The sequence below is a fragment of the Hylobates moloch genome, unplaced genomic scaffold, assembly GCF_009828535.3.
Source record: "Hylobates moloch isolate HMO894 unplaced genomic scaffold, HMol_V3 SCAFFOLD_8, whole genome shotgun sequence".
Classification (NCBI taxonomy): Eukaryota; Metazoa; Chordata; class Mammalia; order Primates; family Hylobatidae; genus Hylobates; species Hylobates moloch.
In genome coordinates, this window is record NW_026652283.1 from 73,500,119 (window position 1) to 73,527,139 (window position 27,021).

Genomic DNA, 27,021 nt, shown 5'->3' on the forward strand with positions numbered 1-27,021 from the left:
ACAAATACAGGAGGAGTAAGTTAGACGTGGAGCAAAAAGCCTTCTGAAGGAAATGGGAAGGTACATAGAAGGAAATTCTTAGGTAAAGTCATTTAAAATTGTGACACATGCTATGAGGAAAACCAACTTGGAGCTGAGATGAAGAATACGAGGGACAGGTGGGAGGCAGGCAGCTCCTTTATCTAAAGGGACTCAGAAGGGCCTTGGGGAGGTGGTGACATTTATGCCAAGAACTGACAGTTGAGAAGATGCCTGCTATTTGAAGAGTTCGGGAGGAGGGGGCTGGAAACAAGGCATGGTAAGAAAGAACAGATTCTACAAGGGCCAGGGTTGCATGGGATGTAGTTGAGTAGGTGTCTTGACAATGCAGGGCCCTTGTCAGCTGCAGGAAGGAGTTGGGGTTTTATTTGCAAGGCAATAGATACTATACTGCCTCTTTCAAAATTATATTTTGATTTTGGAAGTCAATGCTTATAGGTGTGAAAATTCCTTAGTCTGCTCTGTTGTAGGGTTTTGGCTTCCTCCACCTATACAAATGGTGACTTACCGTCAGAGTTATTGTTAAGTGGAAGAGCGTGTGCTAGGGCCTATGGAGGGAGGGGGCAGGAGGGATGCTGCACACACACACACCACCATCACCACCACCACCACCACCACTACTCCAAACTGTGGGGTCCACAAAAAAAGTAAAAAGAAGAATGTGTGTGGTGGCTCACGCCTGTAATCCCAGCAATTTGGGAGGCTGAGGCGGGTGGATTGCTTGGGGTCAGGAGTTCGAGACCAACCTGGCTAACATGGTGAAACCCCATCTCTACTAAAAATACAAAAATTAGCTGGGCGTGGTGGTGCATGCCTGTAGTCCTAGCTACTCAGGAGGCTGAGGCAGGAGAATTGCTTGAACCCAGGAGGCAGAGGTTGCAGTGAGCCGAGATTGAGCCACTGCACTGCAGCTTGGGCAACAGAGTGAGACTCTGTCTCAAAAAGAAGAATGTGCAACACATCAAGACATAGGCAACAAGCTTGGTGATTTGTTTCCTGTTTTGTTCATATATGGAAACTGGAGCTGCTTTTGTTAGACTAGAGAAGTTGCATCTGGGGAGAAAATGCTCTTCCCATGCTCACCTTTGGCTTTTAAAAGGTCAGCTCTGTTGCCAAACACTGTAAGTTAAACCTTAGCAGGAATGACTGTGAACACGGGCTGAGTCACACATTGAAATGGCAATGTGGATTATTGACTGTCATGCTTTTCTTTCTCTCTAAATTGAAGGAGAAGATGTCACGAGGCCGCTGGCTCTGTCCACACCTCGGTGGTCTAGGGTGTTGAGGAGTTCACATGGCCATCTTCTTCAGAAATGTGTTCCCCCCCAGACACTTTCTTTCTTCACTGAAGAGTGGAGTGAGTTATACTTTATTAGACTCATCCAGATGAGAACATGTTCATGATGGTTTCTGCAGCATTAGGAATTCCTGCTTTTCTTGGTTGGGTCTGCTAGAATTGTAAAAGAAAGCTTTCTGGACATTAAGTTTGTAGCAAAAAGGGGTAGAATGAGGTTGGCAAGGGAAGAAACAATTTTGATGTAATAAAAATAGGATTGTTCAAAGCTGAGATGAGGGCTTTCTTACTATTTGGTATTCAGATGAAATTTAGTTTGGAAGTCACATCAGCGAATATTATATTTCTCCAGAACTTCTGCTGTATTTTCGATCAGGGGCATCTTGATTTTGCTTTACTTGTACAGCAATCAGAAAAGCCATAGATGGTTTCAACTTGTGTGTGTGTGTATTTATTCTATTTTTACCTACAGGTACTCTGGCCATTAAAATATGATCTGTATCCATTTTGGAACTTTAAAGAAATGATTTTGGATGAGGGCAAAAATGTTGTGCCACCTATTCCACACAGTTCCTTTCTTGTCAGTGCTCACTTGCACTGGCACTTAATTTGTTGCTGTACATGAGAAAATTTCTCCATCACCTCTGAAAATGTCTCATAGGCAAGGCTTTTAGAACGTGAATTTTTAAACACGAAACAGGATTATGGATTAATCTCAAGCAAGAAAGTCCCCGAGGGCTATGTAACCTAACAAATAAGCCTCTGCTCTTGGCAAGTCCCTTCCTGGGCTGCCCTCTGTTCCTGCTGTTGACCTAGTGGGCGAAAGAGTGGATGTGTGTGTGAGTCTAGGCATGACTTCTCTAAAGATCAACATTTGTACACACTGGAGTCACCTTTTATACATAGTGCTACTGACATTAACCAGAGGAGTGGGCCTGACAGCCCTGGCCTCCACGCCAGTGAGAAAGTGGCCTGGCTGTGCGCACACAGTTATCTGAAGGGATTCAGCACAAAATTACACAGCCTAATTGTTTTTAGTCCAAAAGGAACTATTGCCCAGATAGAGGCGCCTTTAAGGTTTCTGAATGTGACCCATCAAAATGGGGTATTCATTTCAATATATGTATAATTATTACTTATTTTAAATATTGAGGCTGTTTTTCCTCTTGAACTCTGGGTATCATGGTTTTATTACAGCTATATATTCTTGAAGAAATGAGAGGAAAAATAAGAAGAAATATTTTTAAACAAAGCAATTTAAATATTTCAGAAGCTGTACAAGAAAGAAAAAGTCCCAGCTGAAGCAATCAGATCCTTGAGTGAACATTTGGCATTTAAAAAGCAAGGAATCCAATGTTTTCACTCTTATTTGTCTTAAGACTATTTGATACCAGAGTTACATTTGATGCAGAGTTATGTTTAATCACTTTATAGGAGACTAGACTAGAATCTCATATTGGTAATGAAAATGGTGAATTTTTTTTAATCAGAGAAGAGCTGCTAGGGAAAAATCATTTATTTTGAAAATATAGTTTAAAGACATACATCGTAGAAAATGTGTCTTTTGGGGAAAACATAGATGTCTATTTCCAAAGTGTGATACAGGTATTTGGTGAAGCTTGGAATTTAATAGGTGAATGTAAATGGTACAATCTGGCAGATAGGTTTTCATCCCAGTTGTGAAAGTGTCACACATTAAGATGTGAGTATGTTTCGTTTCTGCCCAGATGAACAGTGAATGTTTCCATGAATCAAGATAATCCAGAAAGACAAAAGTTGCTGTTTTTAAGCATGAAAATTATGCACAGCAGGATGTGTACTTTGGTTGTTTTTATAGGAGTGGGCTGAATTTGACCTTTGCCATCCACCCACTGTCCGCCAGGCTCCCTGGGGACCAACACACAGCCGCTTGCAGGGGCTAGGGGATAATCTCTGGTGTGGAGCCAGGTGAGAAGCAGAGTAACTGGCCCTGGGAGCCCAGTGTCAAAACCCCACTCTCATTAGTTCAGCTGGATGGCCAGAAAGTAGTCTCCTTCCCTGGGGTACGAGGAGGATGCTGAGCAGAATGCTGATGACTGGAAGAGAGGCAAGGTTTAGTGGATCTGCTGTTGTGATTGTGTGAATACTTATTCCATTTGGAGATGGAAGGAAAGCATAGGAACCCTCTATTTAGCTTTAAAATGCAGCTAAGTTCTGTCGGTCAGCCTTGCTCATGTGGTGCCTCTCATACTCCTCACCAGCTGCTTTGTACGTGGGGAGAACTGACTGTTTGGGTGGGCGTCTTTGTTCTGAGTCTTCCCTGTATGAAGTGATTTTTCCCAAGGTTAACCAATTAAGAATTTTTTCCATGTCGCAGTAATCGCTGAGAGGAGGGAGCCAAGTCACTGTGGGGGATGCTGTGCCCTAGGGACACATTTGGGAGGATTTCCTCCTCCTGAAGCAATAGGGTCAACATAAAGCCCCTATAAAATGTTTTAAATAGAGGAGAAATTGAAGCGGAAGACTTCATTCTGGCACGTTGTGTCTGGTTTTTGCTTTCCTCCCACTGAGGAGCTAACCAAGCCAGCAGCCTGGAGGATATATTTAGTTGGAGGATGATGAAGCTTTACTGTGATTTTTTTACTTACCTGGATTATAATAATAAGGAAACCAGTACCTGAGGTGGTATCTATGGGTTAGCGTAAGATGCACTGGTAGCTATTGCTGAACATGACACTTAAAATGCACGTGTCTGTGTTTGTGTGTGATGGTTTGTTTTATAAAAGGGGAACACAATTATGACATTTTATCACATGACTCTTAAGAAAGTCAATTTCATATCCTGATTCAGTCGGTATCAAGTCATTGATTCGAATGCTGCTTCACCTAGTGTGTAGTCATCCTTGGGACTAGACGACATTTACAACATGAAAATTATCTGCTGAAGTCTTCAAAGCTATGATAGTTTGTGGAGGGATTCTTCCTTCAGAGGATGGGAATGGCCTCATCGACCTTATGGATAGTGACTGTGGATGTGATGGGATGTCACCCACATGATTAAATGTGTTATTTGGCACAGTTGACTTTAAGAAAGGGACATTATCTTTGGTGGGCCTGACTTAATTAATCCTTAAGATGAGCCCTTAAATGGGATGGGCTTTTACTGAAGAAGGAGAGTTAAAGCATGAGATGGATTTGATGTGAGGGAGATTCTCCATTTGCTGGCTTTAAGGACTTGAGGGGACTGTGTGGCAAAGAATACAAGTGGCTTCTATGAGCTGGACATGACAAGGTGACCTCAGACCCACATCTGCAAGGAATTGAATAATCTTTCAACTCCATTATCTTGGAAGAGGACCCTGAGTTCCAGATGAGAAAGCAGCCTGCCAATATCTTGATAGCAACCTTATGAGACTCTGAGTGGAGAACCCAGTCACACCTTGCCTAAACTTCTGACCTGTAGAACTATGAGCAGCCAAGTTTATGATAATTTATTGTACAATAATGGAAAACTGAAAGAGAATACAAAAGTCAACTAAGGCATTTTGGAACCATGCTGGGATCAAAACAGATAATGACTATTCTACTCCAGTGAAACAAAAGAGACCCAAGATCCATCACGAATTTATGTTCATCCATGCATTTCTGGGTGCTGACTATGTGATAGAAAATGAGCCAGGGATTTTCTTGCTCTTGAGGGTCTTGTGGTCCAGGGTTTCCTCCCAGAACCTCTCAGTAGAGTCCCCTCTAACAATTCTCCCGTTATATTTGTATTCAACAATCAGTCTCACATCCTGGTAAAAAGTAAACCACCTGAAAATCCTTTACCCTTTCTGAGCTTAAGTTATCCATCAATTAAATGGTCTGCTTCTTTGGGAATATGTGAGAATCAAACAGGATATTATCTAAATCACCAGTAATGATTACCTTTCTACAATATGGCTCCTTTTCTTCTTTTCTCCCTTCCAACCTCCCGCCCACATCTGTTGACTATCTACTGTTTGTTTGAGAAGAGGCTGTGCCGGGTGGAGGATGCAAGGGTGCATTGGACTCTATGTGCTTAAAAGAGCAAGGTGACATACAGGGAAGCCACTCCCTGTTGCTCAAGGTAGATCTTGTGATGCAAGGATCCTGAGGTATCAGGCTTGGAGTCAGGCTTGATTTGAGCTGATAGAAATTTGTCATCATCAATAGGTATCTCTTCCAGAGCCAAGTCAGTAGGGGAACTCAAAGTAAAGGAAACCCATTTTCTTCTCCTTCCTCGGAATTGTCCCAGCACTGATCCTTGCGTTGTAAGAAAGTGGGTTTGTTTGAGAACACCACCCTGATTTGTTGAATGGGAATGAACAGACGCTGCTAATGGAGGTGGCCAAGTAGCCTGGACAAATGGTTTTGATTTTCTAGGGCCTCACAGCTCATTTTGAGTGCTGAAGAAACAAAATGATAACAAAATGAGACAATACTAAACAAAGCACCAAACAAAACAAGAAAGAAAATGAACACATTGGACTTCCAAAACCCATAGGAACTTTATTAGAGAACAAAGTGAAATGAGTAAAGTGCATTGTGGGGCAGGGTGGAGGCGGCAGGAATTATTGTTGACAGCTCTAGGGTCACCAACCCTTGGGCTCTCCCTAGTGAACCCGGATTATAACCAGTATAATCTAAGGGACTCTCAGAACCAAAGTACCCCTGCCTTAAAGAGTAGCCCGTCTTACGGTCATTTTGGCTAAAGTTAGCTGCCATTTTAACTGCCGCCAGAGGGCCCCATCTTTTTCTGGAGGCCTGCTTCATACCTCTCCTTTAGAGGCTATGGTTTACCTGCAACTGCTTTTTCCGTGGGATCAGAAATATTTCCTAGGCAGATCTTTCTTAGTTGAAATTGGTTTAATTACTCTTTTTGTAAACATTTGTAATACATATTTTTATCAATAAGTACAACGAAATATATAATAGAGTATATGAAATCCCTAAACCTAGAAACAAACCCATCATGAATATTTTGATACATTTCCCTCTAGTCTTTTCTCCTAGGAATATGCAAAAAAATCCCAAACATAGTTGAGATTGTATTGTATCTACTATTTACCACCTGCTTTCCTCACTTAAGATTTCATGAGCATCTTTCCTTTACGTTAAATCTTTTTGCTTGGTGTTTAATATCTGATCAACATCTCAACAATTGGATGCCCATAATTTATTATTTAATTTCTTTGTAACACTTTTAAACCACACACACTCTCTCTCACACACACACACACACACACACTCACACACATGTATTCCATAATTTTTGTAACTAATTTTTTTGAAGATATGTATACGTATATATGTTTGTATGTGTATGTATCGTGTATATATGTAAATATATCCATACACATACAAACTTTTATTCTGATTTTTATAAATAACATTGTGATGAATATGCTTATTATATCCTTAGAGCAAATTCCTCTGGGAAAAATCCCTTAGTATATATCCTTAGAATAAATCCAGAAAGTAGAATCACCAGATCAAATAGTAATTCATTAGTTATACTGAATTTGAAAGAATTGAAATGTTTGTTTCCCATGACCAAAAAAGGTAAACGTTCCACAAAGACCGAAATAATTTCTGAACATCACCATCGGACAACCAAGTTGTGAAAATGGGATGTTCTGATATTGCTCTTTCTAATGCAGTAGCCAATAGACCTGTGACTGTTTACATTTAAATTTTAATTAATGTTAAATTAACTTAAGAATTCATTTCCTGGTTTGCACCAGACACATTGGAAGTGCCACATGTAGTTAGTGGCATACGTATTGCGCAGAAAAAGTTACAACATTGCCAGCATTGCAGGAAGTTCTATTGGGCAATGCTTCTCTATTTGCTTCTCCAGTTCCTTCATCTTTATGTTTGGAATTTAGCCTAAGTAAGATTAAAATATGAACAATGCACATTTTGTGTATGATTAATTTGGTTTGTTACAAAGCAGGTTTCATGGTGAAAATTTTCACCTTTCCATTGAAGATGAAAAATGTGATGCATCTTTTGGAAAATGTAAAAAAAAATGGAAATCCAACCCTTTGTCTTGCTTATGCATCCTCTTAATAGGCTGAAAATGAAGTACTGGTGTTTAAGCTCATACCACTGTTGATGACAATCTCGGGTGGTTGCATGCTTACTATGTGCCAAGCATGTTGCTGTTGTAGTGCCCGTATTCCTCACAAGGTCTCCGGAAGGTGCAATTATTCACATTTTGCAGAAGAGAAAACTGACGTACATAGAGGTCAAGCTCCTTTCCTAAAATCACACCGTCAGCATGTAGCTGGGGCCTGATGGGGACCCAGGCTTTCTGACTTCAGGGTCCACATCCTTTACTATCCCTGTACTCCTTCTCAAGAATGTCCCAGGCTGTTAGAGAGAAGGCCATCTCTTTGCCATGCTGCAGAACTGTGACACACGTATAATAAAGCCTCCCAGTTGCTCGAGATATACCCCTACACCACATACCCAGAAGCACACCCCCACAGCCTTTTTCTTGAGGAACTTCCACTGAGCCCAATCCCATCTGGAATGAAGAGTGCTCAAGGGCATTTTGGAGAAAGTGTCATTCATTTATACTCTGACACTTTCTCATTTAACAGACTCTGTTAAGTCAGATGTATGTATTTTTGCACATTTCTTCTCTATCCGTCTTTTATTATGGTGTGAAGTTTTGTTAATAAGCCTGAGAAGAGAAGAGGAAAGGGAGAAGGTGAAATGCTGTCAAAATCAAAGAGTTTGAGCCCAAACAAATGTTCTTGATGTGGGCATTTGTTTGCAGGAGAAGGATCAGAGGCAACCAATGTAAGCAAAGCCCCTTGATGCTTAAACTTCAATGAGGAGAAAACAAATCACAAACACAGTCTTAGTGATGGTCAGATCCAGGCTGAAAGCAGTCTGGGGATTTTCAGTTTCAACCTTTTCCAAAAGGTGTCACTCTAAGGCAGCAGTGGGGAGGTGGGAAGGAGGAAGAGATAGAAATGTCAGATAAGGGTAATTGGAAAAATAAGATTAGTAGTCCTTGTTTTAACAGATCCTTCAGCCTCCAGCATCACTGTCGGAGGAGTTGCTGCTGCTGAGGAGGGGGTTTAAGCGTTTATCTTCACCTTCTGATCTCAGGGTGACCTTCTGTGCCCAGAGTTGAGCTGGGCCAAGTCCAGCTATTCCCACAGGACCAATTCACATTCCGGATTTACTGCAACCTGGGATATGGGGATTTCATTAGTTCTGTGTTCTGGTGCAAACTGAAAACTGCCATCCTCTTGCACTCAGGATGGAATGAAGACAGGAAACCAGGATGGATGGCGGAGCCTAACTCCGAAGAGCCTGTCTGTTTTTGAAATATGGCTTTAAAAATTCCAAATCATTAACACAAAATACACACCAACTCCATGCTGACATATAATTTAAGGGAAAAAAATAGCTTTATCAAAATATTTTAGTATCAGCTCTTGCCAAGCAAGCCTCTTGAAAAGCACGGGAAGCTGCCACGCGTCAGGAAGAGACGCATGGAACCCAGAGTGGGGTCCTGGCAGATAACTGAGAGAGAGACTGGTTTTCAAATATTTAGTTAAACAACACAAATGTATGTGTAAGTTTAAGTCGACACATGTTAATGATTTAAGGTCTTAAATGGGTTTTTTATTTTATTGTTTTAAGGCTCCGCTGTTCACTTTAAAAGATCCGGCGATTTCTCCAGAGCAATGCGTAAACACTGGACTTTTTAGAAGGCCAGGTGATGACTTCATTATTCTGAAAGTGAACAGTTATGAATTATTCAAATACAGTAAATACAGTTGAATATTTCCTGGTGACAACTATTTTAAAAGAGAGTTTTAATGATCTGCAACATAGAATGACTAATACAATCAGAAATAGCACACAATTATTCAGGGGTTTTTTCTTTTTTTGTAATTGATGAGGCCAAATCAACATCTAGCTTGATGAAACCTTTAATTATTATGTTCTAGATATGTAACACCAAGCCAATGTATTTTAAAAATGTAATCTTAGATATAAAATCAGAATTCCAGTCTTGCCACATTTGAGGACCTTTTAGGAAATTATTTTAAGTGAAACATCTGGAATATTCTAGAAGACTTCTGAGGTGGCTGTGAATCCTGTTTTCACTGAAAATGACGTTTTAGCAATTAAACACCTTTTCTAAAACTTTTTTTCCCCAGGAAATATTATTGTCTGGTGAATTACTAATAGATGTACTTCTAAAAGAAGTACATGCTGTGTTAAATAGAGACAAATGGGTTGCTTTCTTGCTGGACTGTCAAAAGCTTTTATTGTCTCTTAATTACTGTGATTCTCCAACTAGCATTTTTCTAAAGAATGGGACCACAGGGCCTCCTCCAGCTGGGCCACCACCTGCGCTTCCCCAGGCTACTCCACTTGCCTGCCTTAGGGAGGCCAGCTACAGTGCCTAGTGCAGGATGGGCTGCTGTTTTACTCTTTTGCACTACCTAGTACTTTTCTTTAAAATCACTATTGTGATTAAATAATTTGTTGATTCCCAGCTTCCCTATGGAAACCCTTCTGAAGACAGATCTGTGGCTAGTGTCCAGCAGAGTGCCTGGCATGTGGGAGATGCCTAGTGAGGTGGTGGAATGAAGGAAAGGAGTGTGTATCTCCCAGGTCCCAGGACAGAGCATGTGGAATGCATAGCAGGACTAAAAGCCACATGCTTCTATACCAGCGCAGAACCTGAGACATCTTTATTGTGTCTCTGTGAAACTCACAGGTTCCTGGGTTCTCCAGGTGGCTGCTGGGGTGGCAGCGAACATAGGGCCTCCATCCTTTCAGGAGCCAAGTAGCTGAGCCCCCTCATCCCCATAGCAAAGAGAAGGTGCTTGAAGCAAAACAGAGAGCAAGAACTTGAAGGGCACTTGTTGAGGATGGTGAAGGGACAACTGATTTATGGGGTAGGAAAGTATCAAGTTTGGACTTACACTTCATCCATCATTGCACTAAGTGGGTCAAAGGAGGGTGTTTCAGAATCACATCTTTGTGCTCCCCTTCCTCCCATTGCATAGGTATTTATTGAGTGTGGATACTGGTGCTATGTCAGGTGCTGAAGGGGCTTGCAAAGAAGATGGAGACACAGTCTCTGCCCTCCAGGGATTACAATCCAGTTGTATTATAGCAACTAAGCATACATATTGTGCAGAATGGGTGCAGGCAATGAAAACTGAAGGCACTTGGGTTGGGTGAAAGTAGTGAGGCTAGGAATGGGCATGTGCTGGTGCCTTCCAGGGTATTAGGCAGGGTACTTTCCATGTGTTATTTCACTTTACGCTTATGTCAATCCTGTGTGGCTGCTTCTGCCTCCTCTCCACTTTAAAGGGGAGGATCTGTAGGCTTAGAGAGGTCAGTAATGTCTAGGGTTCCGAGACTTGGCTGCATTTTGGAATCACCTGGATCTGTAATAAAATACAGATGCCTGGCTCCCGCCCTCAAATATTTTGATTTAATTAGGAGCAGTGTGACCACAGCATCAACATTCTTAAAAGCTTCCCAAGGGATTCTAACATGCAGCAACCTAACCAATCTTAAACCAAGTTTAGGAAACATTGGGTTAAGATTGGCCTAAGGTCAAAGATCTTATAGGTGGAACCCAAACTTCCCTCATATCTGACTGCTTCTAGAGCTCCAGCTTTTGATCACTGCAAGCTGTGAAGGAGGTCAGGTATAGACAGGGCCTTAAAGAATGGGCAGTTTTGGTAAGCAGAGGAGTGAATGTAGGGCAGTCCAGGGGTATATGTGCATGTGCATGTGTGGTTGAGCATTGGTGAATGGAGCAATACACAGACATAGATAGGCTGAATACTTACTAGGCACTGTGTTAGAAAGAGTTGACACTTCTGTGGCACTACTGAGTACTAGGCATTGTGCTGAGAGCATTGCCCATGTGAACCCATTTAATCATCATAAAAACCCTTTGAGCTAAGTTATGTTATTAGCTCCACTTCACAAGGGGTACTTGAGGCTCAGAATTTTGTAATTCATTGTTCAGCTGCCATGTACATGTGAGAACATGTGATACTTGATTTTCTCCTTCTGAGTTAGTTCATGTAGGATAATGGCCTCCAGCTCCATCCATGTTGCTGCAAAGGACATGATTTCCTTCTTTTTTTATAAAGGGGGGAGGGAAGAAGGGGGATGAAGTTTGAAGAAGTACCTTTTGGGTATAATGTTCAATATTTGGGTGATGGGTACACGTAGAAGCCCAATTCCCACATGCAATGTACCTATGTAACAAACATGCATATGTAGCCCCTAAAGCTAACGTTTTTAAAAAAGTCAATTCTATTATTATATTGTCCCCAAATAATCCTTATTCTGGGCATTTTAATATAATTTGAGTAAAAATTACTATAACCTAATTTTTGCATAGCAATGGTAATACTTAATACATGTTTAAAGCAAATTTTGCCTCCGAGTTTAAGTTGAGAAACCTAGAACGTTTTGTCTAGGTTCTTTCATGAAGGTAAACAGTCCAGTTTATTTCTATAATTTTGTAATAGTGCTTATTGAATACTTATTAAATGTAAATACTATTTTATTTTTCTTACATGAAATCAATTTTTCCACCCGGAAAAAAAAGTTATAATTCACTTAGAGTGAATTTATACATCTAGTAAGTGGCAGTCTAGCTCCTGAATTATGTTTCTAAGCCACTATGCTGCTCCGCCTCTTGTGTTAAGAATATACTAAGTGTTTTCATATTTGCCAGGCTCAGCACTAAGAGCTCTCCAATCATTGCTTCATATAATACTAGAAGTACTGTTGTTACAGATGATCAGGCAAAGCCATGTCCTCACTTAGGGGTAAGAGTAGAGTCAGAGGCTAGGGATACACACATGAGCATATGCACACACATGTGAAAGCCCACATATACATACATATATGTATGCATGCATAATTACGTTCTACCTCGTTATACATGTGGGAGGGGTGTCAAAAGTAATGATAGAAGGGAATGATGGATCCAAGAAATATTTCCAAAATAGAGCTCTAGGAGTTGGTGATTAATGGAAAATAAACGAGGAAGGAGAAGATCAATGTGGCTCTGAGGTCTTAAACAGGAATGACTGAGAAAAGGTCAGGGCCTTGGACCAAAATGGTGGATGTGTTAGGGAGTGGCAAGTTGGGAGGGTTAGGACAGGTGATAGGAGTTTGGTTTAGGCAGGTGTACATGGATCAAGAGTTGGCTTTTGGTCATCCTCAATTTAAAGTAATATTAGGATATCCAGATGGAAGTGATCAACAGGTGGTTAGGTACATGTGAAAGAAGTCAAGTGAGGAAAAAGGAGATAAAGTTTGGAGAGGCATCTACATAGAGGTGAGAACTGTGGAGACAGACCTCAATGCATCCCCTGTATTTCTATGTGGATGGTAGAAATGCCTCTAGGACGGAGTCACAAGGAGAAGGACCCAGTTATGGGCTGCAGGAAGATGAGTAATTTGCAAAATAAACAGAGGAATGGGTTCCTAATTGTCTTAGTCCATTTGGACTGCTCTAACAAAATACCATAGAGTAGGTGGTTTATACATAACAGAAATGTATTTCTCACATTCTGAAGGCTGGGAAGTCTAAGACCAAGGTGCCAGCATGGGCAGATTCTGGTGAGGGCCCTCTCCTGGGTTGCAAACTGCTGACGTGTTGCCGTGTCCCTACATGGTGAAAGGGGACATACAGACTCCCTTGGGCTTCTTTCATAAGGTCACTAATCCCACATAGGAGGCCTCTGCCCCCATGACCTAATCAATTCCCAAAGGCCTCACCCCTTAATGCCATCATCTTGGGGGTTAAGATTTCAACATATGAATTGTGGGGGCACATAAACATTGAGACCATAACACTAAGAGAAGCATCAGTTTCAGGAAGATGAGGAGTGGATAGAGCACTGCTCACACATTAAAACTGTGTTTCCAAAAGACAATTTAATTACAAAAGAAAATTCTCATCATATATCAATTATATACAAAATTATGTACATATTTATATGTAGCATCTCAATTATATATACACAAATATATAGAGAAATTATAACAGTGTTTATAATGTTTACTTCTAGGTGGTGGGATTTGGGAGGATCTTAACTAAAAATGATATTAGTATTTAATCTTCAGAAGAAAGCTAAAACATTTTCATACCTGGATTTTTCATATTTTTTACAATGAATATACTTTATTCTTTTTTTTTCTTTGAGACAAGGTCTCACTCTGGCACCCAGCCTGGAGTGCAGTGGCATAATCACGGCTCATTACAGTTTTGGCTTCCCAGGCTCAGGTGATCCCCTTTCCTCAGCCCCCCAGGGTAGCTGGGACTATAGGTGCGTGTCACCACGCCTGGCTACATTTCTTTTGTACTTTTTGTAGGGATGCAGTTTTGCCATGTTGCCCAGCCTGGTCTCAAACTCCTGGGGTCACCGTTTGTGATCAAATGGTCCACTGGCCCTGGCCTCCCAAAGTGTTGGGATTATAGGTGTGAGCCACCGTGCCTGGCCACACTTTACTCTTATTATCAGAAAAAAATTAATTTCTTGATATCAGAAGAAGAAGAATAAATGCCTTATAGGCTACATCATCTCACTTAATGTGCCCACAATCATCTGATAGGCAAGCAATAGGGTTCTCTATTTACCTGTTGAGGTAAATATGGATGAGGAAATGGAAGCTGAGAAAGATGAAGGAGCTCATCTCACTCACACCATAATAATGCCATGGTTCTAATCTGGTGATGAAGACACAAACTACATATATACAGTCAATCAGTTAAAATGTTATTTCAAAGAAGGGACAGAGACTTGGGGGCGTGTTTAGCTGTGCAAGCCACACATTAAGAAAAGACATTTGGCAAGAAGGGAGTTCCTTGTGGTCTGCAAGAGCAGAACTACCATGGGACAGCCAGAATAACAAGCACTTTCCCCTGGTTGAGAGATGACTGTGGTGGGGAGATGGAGGCAGGCATAGGGCACTTGATAAGAATCAGACAGTTGGCTCATGCCTGTAATCCCAGCACTTTGGGAGGCCAAGGCAGGTGGATCATGAGGTCAGGAGACTCAGACCATCCTGGCCAACATGGTGAAACCTTATCTCTACTAAAAATACAAAAATTAGCTGGGAGTGGTGGCATGCGCCTATAATCCCAGCTACTCGGGAGGCTGAGGCAGGAGAATCACTTGAACCTGGGAGGCAGAGATTGCCGTGAGCCAAGATCACGCCACTGCACTTTAGCCTGGTGACAGAGCGAGACTCTGTCTCAAAAAAAAAAAAAAAAAAAAAAAAAAAAATAGAATCAGACAGTCCACCAGTGAAGATAGGCCAGGTTATGCTGGGAGTAACCACCCCCAATCTCAGTGGCAAAGCACAACAAAGGTTTGTATTTTGCCTATGTGATGTGGGTTTGCCCTGGGCTTCATTGTGGTCACTCAGGGACTCAGGCTGAAGATGATTTCTTCTGAAACTTGCTCCCATGGTCACCATGGCAGGGAAAGGGTAACGCTGGAGTTGAACGCTACCACTTAAATGTTTCTACTTGGAAATGACAGTGGTTTTAATTGGCCAAAGCCACAGCCAATTCAAAGGGTGAGGGGATATGGGGTCCTACCATGTGCCTGTAAGGAAGAAAACTAGGATATTGTGAAACCACCCTAATGATCACCACAGCAGGGGAGATATTTTTTGCTTTCTAAGGCCCTCGTTTCGGCAGCAAAGGAAACAGCTTTCAGGTCTCTAGAATTTAAACACAGGAAGAACCCATGGCCATCATCTAGGAAACTGAGATTCCAAGGGTACAGTGATTGTTTGCAAAAAGTTACACAGAGAAACAGTGGTCATGCTAAGACTAGAAGGATGTATTCTGAGGCCAGTGCCCCACATGGTCCTCGGTGTGCAATACTCACTGTCCAGGGCCACACAAATTAGGAAGAGTGAGGAGCTTGGCCTGGGAACTTATTTTAAAACTCTGCTTCCAAGGTGTTGAGAGGAGCAGTTTCGTCTCATCTGATACTAGCAGTTACTGATGTTGGAGGCCAGTGGCATCGCCATCAGTTACAACTCTGTATTGTGTCTCCCAGGTACCCAGTTTCTTTATGTGCTTCTTGCTGAAATGGCCGGAGCAGCCTGAAATCATTAAGCTAAAGTGTCATTTAAAGTTGGGTTAATGTAGAACTAGCTAGTGTTTGCCCTAAGCGGTCCAGTGGCAGGTGATCTAAGACTTGGAAACCCAGCCGAGTAGCTCTGTGTCTATAGATTGCAGGTAGATCAGCTTCGATGAATGAGAGAGAAATTAAACAAATGAGAATAATGGAGACCTCCCACTCCTCTGAAATCAATATTATGTTTGAAATAAAGAATGATTTATGACAGAAAAGGAATCATGAGGACGCAGACCATCTCATATGGACAGTCAGGCAGACTATCTGAATTGGCATATGGAACGATCATAATTCTGATTTTTTGGGGGTCAGTGCTATTGACTGTATCAAAAATAGAAAAAGGGAGGAAAACTGAAAACTCTGCTTTAACTTCATCACATATTGCTTTGGGCTTCTAGTCATATTTTTGATGTTCTGTGAACTTACATGAGAAACTAAAAAGTTTATTAATACTTTTTAAACCGTATAGATTTGTAAAGTTAAAGAATAATGCAATTTACTCTACAGTTACATGGGGTGGTTTTGTCACTTTCATAGGTTATTCTTTGTATTACTTGCTTTTTAAACTCTTTTTGGTTTTGGCTTTGATTTAAATTACATGATCATTAAGTTTCCTCTTTTTATCAGGGCAAAATGAAGGGTTTTCTGAATCTTAAAAGCATATAATTTACCTTGGATGTGAACTATAATGCTTATTCTGAATAAATTCCATGTAAAACTGCAGAAATTGTGTAGAAAGTCTTTATGAATTGGAACTTAACATGTCATTGACACATTTTGAAGGGCGTTCTGTTGACTTTAGTGATGGATGAGCCTGTTCTGCCAAGTTCAGCTGGAAGGGGTGTTTTAGAAAGCCAAACATCAGCTCTGGAATCTAGAAACTTCCTGGATTCATGATTTTGGATCAGCAGGGTGGACACAGCTTGCATCAGTGCAAGGGATGGCATTTCACCAGCTTGCTCCATGGAAGTCTTTGGAACGGAACCATAAACACCAGCCTTCTTTGTTGTGTGTTGGCTTTTAAGAGTCCCCAAAGGTTTGGGGAGGATAAGGCTTTGCCTCAGGGCTCCCAGGTCTCATTTTTTTGGGACCTGGCTGAAAACCCTGGATATTTGATAGTCTGGCTTATTTCTATGGTGTATTAGCACCCTATAAAAGTTACATGTCATTTATTTCAAGTTTAGAACCCTCTCAAACTTCAGGGGCAAACCAAACCTGAACCTTTTGTGGCTGGAATTCTGTTTACCTTTGGCCAAACATTGCTTCCTGAATGTAAGGCTGGGAGGTGAGGTGAGAGGGACTCCTGAGGCTCCCTGGACATTGAATAGCTTTTACCAAACATGGCTTTGATAGGTTAAAATGTGACTGAATCTGAAACACATAGATTAACTTTCTTTCAAAGTACTCTGGGGCCTACACACAAAAGTGTATTGTGCTGGGCAAAATGCATTTGAGTGTTGCCTTCCTTCAATGGTGAGAAAGTATCGGAGACTTTTGCCAAACAGAGGTCGAAATTGGGTCAAGCCACTCACCCCAAATTCTAGTGAACACATTAAGTAGTTTTTATAGAGGTTATTGGGCAATCCAATTGAACAAGGACCTTGGAGAAATTTGGACATTTCTTGTCTTTGAAACATTTTTTAAGGGTTTTTGTTCTGTTTTGTTTTAATTTTTTATTTCCATAGGTTTTGGGGGAACAGGTGATATTTGGTTACATGAGTAAGCTCTTTAGTGGTGATTTGTGAGATTTTGGTTCAACCATCACCCAAGCAGTATACACTGAACCCAATGTGTAGTCTTTTATCCCTCAACCCCCTCCCAGTCTTTCCCCACAACTCCCCAGAGTCCATTATATCATTCTTAGGCATTTGCATCCTCATAGTTTCAATGACAAAGAAAGAAAGGGCTCCAAGACACAGCGGCCCAGTTCAAGGATCCCTATGATTCCTTTGTGTTTGTTGTTGGAACACAGGCTAGCAAGGGATGTCTTGTGCTTGAGTGAAGGAGAAATAACACACAGAGCTCCATGTGCCTTTCAGATAGAGGAACTGATGAATGCACTGGAGAAGACCAGACAGGAACTGGATGCCACCAAAGCACGTCTCGCCTCCACACAGCAGTCCCTGGCCGAAAAAGAAGCACACTTGGCCAACCTCCGGATTGAGAGGAGGAAACAGCTGGAGGAGATCCTGGAGATGAAGTGAGTACCCATTGTTGCTTTTGTAGCCTCTCTCTTCTAGCCTCTCTTGAGAGTGGGAAAGGGGAAGGGCTAGAGAAGATGAAGAAAGAGCTCAGAGAAAGAATAATTTAGCTCACAGTTGCCTGGTCATTTCTGAAAGTATGTTTCTTATTTTTTAATTGTAACTTTGGTGTCTCAATTTGCACATTTCTCACACCTGTTATTGAAAAAATATAGATCCAGCACTAGATTTTGGGTGTCTGTGTTTTGTGGATGGTGCTGGGATTCATAGATTTGTTGGAAAGGTCTGAGCCAGCCAAGAGATGGAGGCCCCGTTAAGCACAATGGTAATTTGAGCACTGCTCAGAGTTAAGTGGAAACTTTTCTGAGGAGGTATTTCCTAATTGTGACTGTAACTTTGCTAATTATATTCTTTTCACTTGTGTACAATGCCTGGTTTGTGTTGACTCTTACAGAGTCTCAAGGTTGGCACCTCTTTGTTCAGAAAGTCAAACTTTGATTTGCTGGGCTTATAAAAATAGGTGGGAAATCCCACTCCCTGCCACACCCCACCTAGGTGGGGGCTTGGGAAACTAAATCAGGGAGATTGGATTGGAACCAATTGCTTCCTTTGATTTAATCAATGACGTGGGGCTGAGTGTTGGGGAATGGTTGTTCCTGTGGTCCTGTGACACACCCACCTACACCTTGCTCTTACTTCATTCTCACAATGAAAGAGCATCATCATGGAAGAACATAGGAAAGAAAACTACTGAGAGATTTTAATAAATATCAATTGCAATAGGTCTGTTTGTAAAGAACTAGTCAAGAAGGAGCGTCTTTATGTTTTTAAATGAAATAATCTCTAAGTTATCATTTAAATCTAACTTCCTTCCACAATAAGGGGAAACATATATAATTACGGCATCTTAAACCTGTAACACAGACTTTGAAATAGGTGGCTAGGTATGGAAGTGACCTTATTGTGACCCAGCAAGCCTTACACATGGTTAGCATTAAACTCAGAAAGCTTAGATCATGGAAAATATTGGAATGAAATATTTTGAAGGATTTAATAATGAGGACAAAACATTTATTCCTCATCAACTACCTCAGTTTCTCCAAGACCAAAGAATAAGTAGGGTTTTTTTTCACATATAAACTAGTATTTTTTCTAATAAAAGATAATATAATAAAAACAGGTATTATTATACTCAGTTCAGAGGTGAGGGAGCTGAGACTCAGCGAGATTCATAATTTGCTTAAGGCCATCTGGCCATGACAAAACCAGTTTTCTACCTCAAGCTCCGTTTCTGCTATCTAATTTTCTTGAGGAGTTTATGTGAACTCATTAAGACTAGAAGTTTTGTCTGTTTGAGTCACTGTAGTCATCACGCAGATGAGAGCAGTGCCGGGCACATGGGAGGTGCTCAATGATTGTTTGTTGCCCACAACAGTGTCTTGAATGTGATAGATTTGAGCGATGGTTTGTTGAGTGAGTGACTAGATTGAATACTGGAGACTGAATTTTATGTAGCTAAGAAGGAAAGTATTTTAAGTATCTGTGATATTATCACCATCAATAATTTATTAACACTGTTAAAAGGATACATGTTTATAAGCACAGCATACATAAAATCTTGGTGTTTGCCAATATTTACTGTTGTTTAAAAGATTAACTTATGTAATTAGTTGTGGAATACGTGTATGAATTTAAATAACACCCAGAAAAATTATAACTGTCGATATATGTGTAAACACTTAGCTGAGAAAGACCAAAAATATAGTGTAGTATTAAATAATTGAAGAAACAGCAATATTCAAAGTGGAAAGTCCATTTATGAATGTATTCATGTTAGAATCAAAAGTTATGTATTTTTATAATGTCTATATACAAAGTTCATAAAGTGGTTTATTTGAGAAAGTTTCCATCTTGCTGATATTGACCAATAAAACTTCATTTCCTAGAAAACAAGATGGAATGTTATGATTTATATAAGAAAAGAGAAAGATTTTGGAATTACATATGCTTCCACCTTCATTTTAGATTTGATTTTTGAATGGAGATTAAAAATACTGAAATTCAACTTATAAGTTTGTTTTACCCTTGAAAAATTTATCATATGATGTTTTTTGCATTTTGCTTTCCATAATAAATGTAGTATAGAATAAAAATAATTTATTAACAATAGCCAATACTAGTATTAGTGCATTAGCAATACGGGTCCATTGATTCAATCAGCCTGTATTCTTTTCTGTTCACCTGTCTCTCATCTTCCTCCCTGTGTGTTATGTGTCAAGTCCAGCCTAGTTTTTCTGCTTGTTTTCCAGCTGTTCTCAAGTTAACTCTCCATCTCCTGAAGTGATTTATTATGCTATTATAAAGAAATTTTAATTACTTCCTGTTTATAAAGGAGCATATACTTTCAACATTTTGAAAGAACAAGTAATGGTGAAGTATGCTGGTTTGTGAGTCATCAGACCCAGGGTGGAATCCTGTTGCTTCCACCTGGTGGCTGTGACTTGGGAGACATGCCCTTAACCTCACTAACCTTCTAGTTTCCTCCTGTAATGACTTGAATGGGGGTGGTTGTGAGGAGGGGTTCTCAGCAGAGAGTTTGGCACACAGAAAATGATATATGTATGCAAATGGCACTATCAGCCAATGAAAATATGTCCTTTGTTTAGTATACTTTGTGAAGAGTATCATTTATCTAAAATTTGGATTTATTTTTCTAAAACATATAAACTTTTTCCATGTGTATGTTTTCCCACTTAACTTCATGGTTTCAGATAGCACCTAACTAAGACCTCTTTTGGTGAATTGCCACATTATTGCTGAAGTGCTTAATCTGCTGCCACTGCAAAATAAATACAAAATTCCTGTGTTAATTCCTTTGGTGAAAGTAACAAAGCCCTGCTTCATTAAGCCTGATATGGGCCCTATTCACTATTTAACTGGCCTAGAAGCCCAACCTGTGGGCTTCTGCCCTGGGACTATGGGAGGACTTAGGTACAGGGCAAGTATATTGACTGAGATCTTCAACTACAGGCACCAGCCTCTTGGGCTGTTGCAAGTTCACCACTGGTTTGTTCAGTCACAGTGTTTAAGCTGAATTGACACACTGGTTACTTGACATTGATTGAGTCCACGTAAGTTTGTGGGAACAGTCAGATGGGTATTATTGTTGGTGAGTTGTTATCATCTGTGCCAAGCATTGTTGGTTTTTCGTTCAACCGGCACCCGTCATCTTTAGACAGGCATCTTTAGGTGAGGTCTACCCAGTTTCCGAACCCTGGTGGGAAGGGAGAGGCTGTGTGGTGTTAGAGGGAAGAGGGGTGGGGCCGTGAGTCAAGAGAAAGAAACTGTGATTTCATAACTAATTTCTGTCTCACCCCATAACATTGAACATCACTCTCTGGTTGCCTCAGTTTTCTCTTCAGTAAAATGGAGGCGATAATACCTGCCCCGCTTACTCTACAGAACTCTTGTAGGGATAAGATTTTTTTTATAAGCGGCAAACTAAAATTAATATAAACCAGCACATGTGAAAGTGCTTTGAAACCTAAAGGGGGCTTTTGAAATGAGAGGTGGTATCTGTTAAATTCATTGCAAACCAAATGGCACAGAGTTTTAGAATTGGAAAGCAACTGGGTCCAACCTCCCAGCCTGCAGAAGCCAGTCTCCCATTCACAGGATTACTCACAAGGAATTCACCAGGCCCTGGTGAATACCATTCCCATGGCAGGCCATGGGCTTATAAGGTGGTGGTTCATGTTCCATGGCTCTTACAGGTAGCTCATTTGTCATTATATTGCCCGGAAATGTCTTTCCATTTGTCTTGGTTTTTGTTCCAGAGCTATACAGAATTTACCTGAACCCCATCCAAAGACAGATATTTGTTTAGACGTTTGTTAGGTGATATTGTTCATTTTAAGGGAAAAAAGAGGCAGTATAAAGAAACAATATGAAAAAATTACTCATGATCCTAACATGGAGAGAGAGACACTGATGGCATTTTGGTGTATACCTTTGCAAATGCTCCTTATTTTGTAAAGAAAATTGGACTGTACTTGCATATTTTGCAAGTCCCTCTTCTTTTGTGAATGTGAACAACCTTCTATGTTGCAAGCATAGGATTGTATTATTTTTAATTATTCAATATACTGTCATATAGGTTTACATCATTATTGGGCATCTGTCTCAGTTCCAGTGTTTTGATAAGCATTCTGCTGTTTAATTTTATTTTATTAACATATGTGTAAATACCTGTGGATTGTCAGGCTGTTGCAAGAAATATTACAAAGAGGGTTCTCATATCCTTCAACCATTTCCCTATTTGGTAACATCTTGCATAACTGAAGTACAATATCACATGAGGAAATTGATATTGGTACAATCTACCAGCCTTCTTCAAATTTCTCCAGTTTTACATATCTATTAACATTATTCCAATTTTTCCAGTTTTGTTTTGTTGTTGTTGTTGTTTTGAGACGGAGTCTCGCTCTATTGCCCAGGCTGGAGTTCAGTAGTGCAATCTCGGCTCACTGCAAGCTCTGCCTCCTGGGTTCACACCATTCTCCTGCCTCCGCCTCCCGAGCTGCTGGGACTATAGGCGCCTGCCACCACACCCGGCTAATTTTTGTATTTTTAGTAGAGACGGGCTTTCACCTTATTAGCCAGGATGGTCTCCATCTCCTGACCTCGTGATCCACCCGCCTCGGCCTCCCAAAGTGCTGGGATTACAGGTGTGAGCCACTGTGCCCGGCCTTAACATTATTCCAATTTCTCCAGTTTTACATGCACTTGTGTGTGTGTATGTTTAATTATATCCACTTTTATTACATGTGTTGATTTGTGTCACCACCACCACAGTCAAGATGCAGAACTGTTTAATCATCACAATGACCTCTGGTACTATCTTTTTATACTTACATCCACTCTTAGGCTGTTTAATTTTTACCCAAAGTTCTGTTTTGTGTTATATCATTTTGGGACATGTGCCACACTGACCTACATTTTCTCCTACCATTGTTCTTTGGCTTCCCTTATTTTAAATGCCGACTGGATTTAGAGTGAGTAAATATTGCCTGATTCTTCCAATGTAAAGATTTCTCATGATGTGATTTTATTTTATTTACAGTGGAATTTTCTTTTAATATTGGATATTGTGAATCTGTCACATGGTAGGCACTCAAAAAGTATTTGAAAAATGAAAGGATGAATTATCTAAAAAATGTATAAATATTCACTGATGATCTACTATGTACTAGGTACTGTTTTAGATGAACAAACTTGACCTTGTTGAGCTTGCATTTTAGTAAAATGAGTGAAGGAAATGAATAAACAAATAAATAAGCAAATAAATGAATAGATAAATAGATAAAGTAGTTTCTTATGTAACCAAAGAGGTTTGGAATCCCACTTAGAAAGTCATTTCCAAAGGTAAGGACCCTCTTTGTCATTTGGGGCAAGGAGGGACATGGAAAGTGTGGTGTACTTTCCTGTAATCTGGGAACACTTTTAGGAACTGAGGCCAACTTGATTCAAAAGGAAAGCCTTGATTCTATAGTCATCTCTTGGTATCTGTGGGTGATTGGTTCTAGGACCTCCTTTAGATACCGAAATCCACAGATGCTGAAGTCCCTGATATAAAATGGCATAGTATTTGCATATAACCCACGCACATCCTCCTGTATACTTTAAATCATCTCCTGCCTACTTATACCTAATACAATGTAGATGCTATGAAAATAGTTGTTACACTTGTATTGTTTAGGAAATAATAGCAAGAAAAAAAGTCTGTACATGTTCAGTGCAGATGCATTTTTTTCCCAAAATATTTCTGATCCGTGGTTGATTGAATCCACAAATGTGGAACCTATGTATACAGAAGTCCAACTGTATACATGTGTATGATTATTTCCCTCAACATTCCTGGCTTAGTCTGTTTAGTATTGCTATAAAGGAATACTGAAGCTAGGTAATTTATAAAGAAAAATTGTTCGTTTGGCTCCTGGTTCTGCAGGCTGTACAAGGAGCTTGGTGCCAGCATCTGCTTCTCATGAGGGCCTCAGGCTGCTTCCACTTATGGCAGAAGGGAAAGGAAAGCTGTAAGTGCAGAGATCACATGGGGAGAGAGGAAGCAAGGTGGAGATGAGGGAAAGAGCTATGCTCTTTTTAACAATCAGCTCTTTCAGGGAAACTAGCAGAGTGAGAACTCACCCCCAAGGGAGAGGGCATTAATCTATTCAAGGGATTCACTCCACAACCCAAACACCGTTTTCCCATTAGGCCCCACCTAGGATCAAATTTCAACAGGAGTTTTGGAGGGGACAAATATTCAAACCACAGCAATACCCTTCTTCAGTCGGGTCTTTATTGGTTGATATTCTAACTGCCAGTTATTATTCCTCTGCTGGAAGAAACTAACAGTTACCAACCATATATTTTCATAGTACATAATATTCATCTTTCCTTGTGTATAAGATTATTCTTTTACTTAAAATATATCCAAAACTTCTTGCTAAAACATTTCATAATGGTTCAATTTTGTTACATTTACTCCTATTTAAAAGGGATTTTATTAAAAGCATATTAAGAACAACATTTTATGTTTGATTTCATTAATGCCAGTTAATAAGCTTACATTCCAGTAACAAAAGCCTAGTTATTTAATTTATGGCAGGTGGAGTTGAAATCTGTGGCTAAAAGAAATTGAGGGCCATGAGATACAGTACTTAAAAATCTGTGTGCATTTGCTTCGATGATTTAAACTACTATAGTAGTTTAATAGGTAGACAGGCATCTTAACTGATATTTTTCATTTCGTATAAAATGCTAAGTTGAATAAGGGTTTTGATAGCTGCTTAATAGTCACATATTTTGAAATGTTTATTTTAGACTTTTTGTGGTGATTTCCTATGCTTATACAACATTTTCAGCAGGCCCTTATGTTTTTAACTCATCTGACAATATGGTGCAATTCATCTTAATTTACTGGGTATTGTTGGGTTTTAGACATCTTCTCAAGATAGCCTCACAAGTCTTTGTATACACTGGATTATTTTAGGACATTTACAGTGAGGTAAGACAGCAGCTTATTCGAGGGCATTATCCTATTGGCCTCTTTGATCTAAGATCCTTTCTGAGAGAGCCACTCATTAGGTAAGTACCCTTCAAAGGAGAGCAAGGGTACAGAAATGATAAAATCAATTTATTTTTTACTTCATGCCAACATGAGAAAAGACAAATCACATTTCTTTAGGAAGGAATCCTAAGTGCCTAGCAATTTGGACAGGATAAATGGAGTCTGGGAGAAGAGTTTTGAAGCCAATTGTTACTTAAAATTGATAAACTCAATAAACAAGAGGGTTGTGCTAGCCTACAGAGATATTATGGGGATTGGCTGCGATTATAAATTCATGAGAAAGTGATTTTTAACCCACAAAGGGCTATACATATATTAATATGATAGGTACATTCATTACAGTTAGCATACTCTAATCCTGTCTTTAATTTACAACTTGGCCTTCTCAAGAATTTCTTTTTTTTCTTTTTTTCTTTTTTTTCTTTTTGCTATAATACTATTCTTTCTCTAACCAGTAGTTTATTGAGAAAAACTTTAACATGTCTAATTTTAAAAATATTAAATACTATGGTAATGTGTCCTAGAAGGTCCTGTTTGTCATCTGTTTCTGTTTACTACCTGCTCAGTTCCAACAGGTATTTAAATCAGCTAGAACACTGATGAAGCCTATTGCAGCTTTCTGAGTTACCTGTAGTGATTCAGGACAGGTAGCAGAGAGGAAAGGAATAAATGTCACAAAAAATGACTCATTCGAAACCAATTTTGGTTTTCGCTGCAGGCAGTGTCATAAATGCATGGTTGCTTAGCACTCCAGATTTCTGTTTCCTTCTTTTAACTCTGAAGTTGATGGCTTATCGTCTATAGCAAAAACAAAACAAAACAACAAAAAAATTATGCTGAACATAAAACTTATAGTGGGTAAGTAAAACTTAACTATAAAGAAAATAACTTTAGAATAGGGGAATGTTCTAGTTAGCTTCAAATGCAAGAATCAGAAAACCTCACATTCCAGAAGCTCATACAAGTAGCTTTATAATCACTAGGGACTCACGTTCCTTCTGTCTTGACATTTTGCCATTTTTAGCATTTGCTTGCACCTCTTAGTGTGAGACTTTTGCTTCAGTTCCAGCTATCCAATCCCTATTCCAACCAGCAGAAAGGAGGCACGAGAAAGAAACCTCCCTGTCCTTTAAGTTACACATTCCATTCGTTGACATCTGAGTCATTTCACAGTTTATTCAATATTTGCTGAGCATCTGCTATGTGCAAGCACTGTTCTAAGCCCTAGGCACTTATCTAAGCCCTGTTCTTAGTGAACAGAAAGGACTCTATGAACAAAAATCCTCCTGTTGGTGGAGCTTATATTTTACTAGATTTGAGAACAAGTGTGGGGGAAGGGGCCCACTGGCCAGGGTTTTAAGCCACATGGTCATACTTAGCTTCAAGACCAAGCAGGGAAATATAGCCTTTAGCTGCATTCTGGGAATCCAGTTCCAAGGAAGGAGAGGAAAGAATGGATATTGGGGGCAATTGGCAGTCTCTGACAACATGAATAAAGTGTGAAGAAAAATAGGTCAGCTGGTATGTTATGTCACTTAGCAGTAAAAAACAACTTTGCAATTACACCTCTAGTCTAGTCCTAACAGACATTTATGTGTATGCACCTGTGTTTAGTGCATATCTGAGTTCATTTCTGGGTACCATGGTTGGTGGACTGTGAGGAGGCATGTAGTGAGTGAACAAGTTGAGGTACACCTGAAAATCTCTTCGTGCTGGGGATAGCTGACCTTTAAGGGGTATTAGGGCCAGAGAAGGCCAAGAAGACAGACGCTTCTTTTAACTGTTAAGGAAGTGACTGTAAGAAGAAAACTGGACTTGATTCATGCTGCCTCAGATGACTGTGCTAGAGTTGGTAGGCAAAATTTGAGAGGAGGAAGATTTTTCTTTCAGTGCAAAAGAACTCTGTAGCAGCAGGAACACTCTCACCTGTTCTGCATGCTGCAGAGGAAATTTTCATCCCAAGTGAAAGGCAAAGGCAATCTCCAAGACCCTCCTGTATGTAATTCCACTAAATAAATGCCGTCACAGAGATGAAACTTAGGAAATGCTGGGATCTTTTTCATTCCTTCCCTTGAGGAACTTAATTTGAATGCAGAAACTCTGCCAATAAAAAAAAAAATTAAAAGAAAAAAAAGAAAAGAGAAAGAAAAAAGAAAGTTACTGCATGGTTTAGGACACTGC

The 27,021-nt window shown here is 40.0% G+C and overlaps 1 protein-coding gene across 8 annotated transcripts in view; it reads left to right on the top strand.

The window, feature by feature from the left end:
• The window catches only part of ERC2 (ELKS/RAB6-interacting/CAST family member 2), a 901,662-nt gene that overhangs the window by 493,290 nt on the left and 381,351 nt on the right, over positions 1 to 27,021 (top strand). For all 8 annotated transcript variants that reach the window (XR_009214386.1, XM_058441964.1, XM_058441966.1 and 5 more), the window contains one exon: positions 17,550 to 17,710. Coding sequence is in view for 7 of the 8 variants with exons in the window: in XM_058441964.1 (XP_058297947.1) it covers positions 17,550 to 17,710 (161 nt within the window). In the remaining variant the exon portion in view is untranslated. The remainder of the gene's footprint in view (positions 1 to 17,549; positions 17,711 to 27,021) is intronic.